The sequence below is a fragment of the Bison bison genome, unplaced genomic scaffold (genome assembly GCF_000754665.1).
Source record: "Bison bison bison isolate TAMUID 2011002044 unplaced genomic scaffold, Bison_UMD1.0 scf7180017864040, whole genome shotgun sequence".
In the NCBI taxonomy this organism is placed as follows: Eukaryota; Metazoa; Chordata; class Mammalia; order Artiodactyla; family Bovidae; genus Bison; species Bison bison.
In genome coordinates, this window is record NW_011494612.1 from 1,741,231 (window position 1) to 1,746,217 (window position 4,987).

At 36.0% G+C, this 4,987-nt stretch overlaps 1 protein-coding gene across 2 annotated transcripts in view; it reads left to right on the forward strand.

Annotated features, from left to right (window-relative positions):
• The window catches only part of SERPINI1 (serpin peptidase inhibitor, clade I (neuroserpin), member 1), an 85,892-nt gene extending 82,424 nt beyond the window's left edge, over nucleotides 1–3,468 (forward strand). For both annotated transcript variants that reach the window (XM_010835197.1, XM_010835196.1), the window contains exons 7-9: nucleotides 49–135; nucleotides 1,577–1,666; nucleotides 1,897–3,468. In XM_010835197.1, the coding sequence (XP_010833499.1) occupies nucleotides 49–135; nucleotides 1,577–1,666; nucleotides 1,897–1,973 (254 nt within the window). In that variant the 3' untranslated portion in view covers nucleotides 1,974–3,468. The remainder of the gene's footprint in view (nucleotides 1–48; nucleotides 136–1,576; nucleotides 1,667–1,896) is intronic.
• Nucleotides 3,469–4,987: the final 1,519 nt, after the last annotated feature.

The window sequence follows — 4,987 nt, forward strand, 5'->3', positions numbered from 1 at the left end:
AAAAAAAAAAAAAAAATGCTTCTGTCATCTCTCTCTTTTTTTTGGCAGATAACAAAGAGATTTTCCTTTCCAAAGCAATTCACAAGTGCTTCATAGAGGTCAATGAAGAAGGCTCAGAAGCTGCTGCTGCCTCAGGTGCCAAACTCTGGTCTTCCCAAATCTCACCTTTTCTAGATTTGTATTCTTAAAGCAGTCTTGGGTGGGGGAATGGGAGTCATTTTTAGAACCAAGTCATAAAACTGATGCTGCCCTCGCTTAGAAGTCAAGCTAATGATGAACGTGCTAGGATTTTCCAAATAGGGTATGAAACATACATTCATTTCAGTGCCCCATACAGAATAACTCCCATCTCTAATGAGAGGCAGGAGGAGACTGTCAGCTATGCAGAATAGATTTTCCTGCTGTGCTGTCCATTTAAATATTTAAAATATTTCCCTGCTGCCCCGTTAAACATTTTTCTTTCTATTTAATTATTTGTGGGAGTTAGTTCTTAAGTTTGTCAGTGAAGAGCTTTGATTTTTTTAAAAGCGCATGCACAAACAAGCATACATGATAGCATGCAATACAAAATTTTAAGTTAATAATAAAATAATAATTTTAAATGAAAATTTTAAAAAATTTACCTAAATCATGCATCCAAAAAAAAAACCCAACAACAATAACAGTAAACGTCCTTAATTATTTTGAACATTCTGATTTCCTTAGTTAAGTAAGAAGGATTTTTCTTTTCTCGTTTATTTGTTTGGTTTTTTTTCAATATCATGTTCAACAGCCATCACCAAATTTTAGGAGGATTTTTCCCTTCTCTAGTAAAATGTAACACATCATGTTTGTACACATTTTTAACCTCCACATATATTTACCCGTTACAAGGATCTCATCAGTTAAAATGGTGTTTGGGGGAGGAAATAGAAACAGTAGTCTCAGGCATCGAGAAAGCTTCAAATCTTACATCATTTAATCTTGGCCTATTCCTGACAACGCATCACCCTGCAGCAAGTATAAAATGATTATCCCACAATAAGGATCTCAAGGGAATTCAGTTTCCCAGCTGTAGGAAACATCATTGAATCTCTCCCTGCTGTATTTTCTCTTTAATCACTGCTGTTCTGGCCACTTGCTAGAAGCCTGGTGACTTGCTATGTAAAATCCCCATTTCAGATAAATGATGATTTGGTAATATAAAGAAACTGGGGGAGGGGAAAACTGGAGGAGGGTATTTGGTTTTTTGTTTTTGTTTTTTTCCCATTTTCCTTAAGTCATTTTATTAAAGCCATAAGTATTTGTCTGAGGCCGAGAATAAAAATTTGTAATAGGCAGAATAAATTAACCTCTGTTTTCGGTGGGGTGATGGGAGGAAACTGAGTGTGTGTACATGTGTGTGTGTACGTATTTGTTTTTCTTTAAGATCAAATAGAGATGTTAGCTCATTTACAATTTTTCTCTCTTTAAAAGTCTTTAAAATCTTGCTTTGTATAAATCATTACCTTTGTGCTGAACATAGATGGCTTGGAGAAATTGCTTATTAGTCCCTGCATCTCCACAGACATGTAATTACTTTCTCTCTGTGCTACAGGAATGATTGCAATTAGCAGGATGGCTGTGCTGTATCCTCAAGTTATTGTCGACCATCCATTTTTCTTTCTTATCAGGAACAGGAGAACAGGTAAGTCTGTTGTGAGAACAGAACTTTATTTATGGCCAAAAAGAAATCATTTGTTAACTGAAAACATATTCCTGCATTTTTATCAGATAATTTCTAATGTTCAAATGATTTTTTAAGTGACAATAATTTATTCACATTCTTATCTTTAGAACATTGCTAATTGTAAGCAAGAAGGAAAATAAATAGCTTTTGTTTCAACTCCTTTTTTGTTCACTCCCTACCCAATGCAGGTACAATCCTATTCATGGGACGAGTCATGCATCCTGAAACCATGAACGCCAGTGGACATGATTTTGAGGAACTTTAAATCATTTTATTTGAGTAACAAAGAAAACAGTAACTAAGCACATTATGTTTGCAACTGGTATATATTTGAGACTTGTGTTTTACAATATATCTTAAAATAATATTTAAAATAGTTCCTGAAAAAATAATGTATGTAAATTATAAGCCAACTTGTCAAGGAATGTTATCAGTATAATTGAGATAATGGTCCTGTCATGTCATCGTGTTTGTTGTGCTAGTATTTAAAATAAAAGTACATAGTGAACATGTGAACAGCTCTGTTTTTCATTTTAGAAGCTGTAGTATATAGATACCTCTACGTAGAATTTGGAAACAGTGGTACTTCTGGACTTCTTAAGTCTTTCATAATTGTGCAGAAACAAAGCACCAAAGTAGATTAGTGTTATTCACTTATACATAACAACTAGTGAGGTATTTTTGTGGACAGCTACTCCACAAAAACTCTGATTGCTGTTTCTCTGAAGACAGTGTATAGTTTAAAATAAAAATCTGCAAACTGAACATCTTTTATGTGGCTCCATGAAAAAAATTATTAGGAAAAAATTGGGGCTATGCCAACCCATAGTTTATAGCTATAGCTTATTGACTATGTCTTTAAAGATCCACTTGGCTTCATAAGGGTGATATAGATTACAAGCCTGGTATATCACCATGTTTTGCTGCTGCAAGTAAAATCTGACCTACAACTTAGGTCCCCCAAGTTGCCAAATAAGCCAGATGAGCAAATTAAAAATATGCCCTCTGGTATGTCACTGGAGAATAAACTAGAAAAACTCTGCTGGTACAGATACTGGAAACTAGCAGGTCACAGGCCGAAAGCTGCTCACAGGGATGTTCTTGTTTGTTCTGTGTAAGAGGTTTTCCTTTTTTAAACTTAAAGATCTGTAATTGGAGTATCTCATTTCTTGTTTTTCCCATTGGTTCCTGATGGTTCTGGAATACACTTGTGTTTGAGACCTCTTGAGAGATACATCCTTTATGTAATGTTTTGCTTTTATTTTCTAGTACAAATGTTGTCAATTCCAGTGGGGACAGTATCAATTTCTTAAGTTCTCTAGTAAATTATTTTGTTATCCTGTGGCTGAAATAACGGCATTCCTTTGTTGGGGGATGGGTGCATGGGGGAAGGAATAATCTCATCAGATTCCATGAATGGAACCAGACTCATTTAATGCCAAATGTTTGATTCTTTGATTAATAATTTCTGAAAAGGTTCTAAATGTTTCAAAATTTAACAGAAACAGTTTGATTGTGACTTTCTTGTATGTTAGGTATCTTGCTATGATTTGGAGCTGTTAAAAGGATTGATATTATTAACTTTAATTCTGTTCAGGAGAGCTGTGGTTTAGAGCAAGCAGGCCTGATTTGACATACTGAATTCTAAACTGAGAGGAAAAACTTGAAAATCTGCATTTTTAAAAAGTTCCTTTGGTGATTTTGTTATACACTAAATCTTGAATATTGCTAAAATAAAGGATACATGTGGAACACTTAAATACTATTTGTTTGCATGCATGAGTACTCAGTCGTTCAGTCATGTCCAACTCTGTGACCCTGTCGTCTGTAGCCCACAAGGCTCCTCTGTCCATGGGGATTCTCCAGGCAAGAATATTGGAGTGGGTTGCCATTTTCTCCTCCAGGGGATCTTCCTGACCCAGGGATTGAACCCACATGTCCTGTGTCCCTTTGTATTGGCAGGCAGATTCTTTACCAGTGAACCCCTGGAAAGCTTCACTAGTTTCAGATCAGATCATGTGGTTAATTTATAGAAAATTAGATCAATCAATGAAGTACCCTAAATTGGTTTTTTATGTGTAATGCGATCACTTGGGTATCTAATTAAAAATGCAGATTCTCATTTAGTAGCTTTTGGGTGGGACCTGAAATTCTACATTTTTAACAAGTTCCCAGGCCATGCCATTACTGTTGGCCCGTTGACTCAGGCCCACTGACTTAAGTGGAGCAAAGCTCCACTTAACATAGGTTTACCTATTGAAACAGAAAAATTTTATAATTTTCATGCAACTTGGAGAGATTCAAGAGAGAGGGTTGTAGTTTACATTAAGAGTGCAGTAAATTTATTAGAAAATTATTGTACTTGAGAGTTCTTTTTTCTATTACACACTATAGAAAAATGCAGACTTCCTTCGCATATTAAAACACTTGAAATATAGTCTTTAAAAATATAAAGACATTTATAGGCAATGCCCACAAAAGAATTTATGAGTATCCAAGGACACAATATTTAACATTTAATCTTTTACTACTTGTATATTCATAAGACTTATAGTTTATTCATAAAGCTGAGGTTATTGGAGACCAGCGTTCTTGTTTTCATTTATAATGTACACAGGCTGTTGATTCAGTAATGATATCCTGAGTTTGTGATGTTCTTTATTACCATTTCACTACTTCTTAAGCATTACCTATATTGTTATACCTGTGTAGCCATCAGTCAACTAAATGAGTTACCTATGAGAGACAGTAAACATCATTAGACAAGCATGTGAATTTTATAAAGTCCAAAATGTAATTTTTATTTGCTGATATAAAATTAAACTTTACCATTCTGAATGTTTACCTTCAGTTCAGTTCAGTTCAGTCACTCAGTCTTGTCAGACTCTTTGCGACCCCATGAATCGCAGCACGCCAGGCCTCCCTGTCCATCACCAACTCCCAGAGTTCACTCAAACTCATGTCCATCGAGTCAGTGATGCCATCCAGCCATCTCATCCTCTGTCATCCCCTTCTCCCCCTGCCCCCAATCCCTCCCAGCATCAGAGTCTTTTCCAATGAGTCAGCTCTTCGCATGAGGTGGCCAAAGTATTGGAGTTTCAGCTTTAGCATCATTCCTTCCAAAGAAATCCCAGGGCTGATCTCCTTCAGAATGGACTGGTTGGATCTCCTTGCAGTCCAAGGGACTCTCAAGAGTCTTCTCCAACACCACAGTTCAAAAGCATCAATTCTTCGGCGCTCAGCTTTCTTCACGGTCCAACTTTCACATCCATACATGAC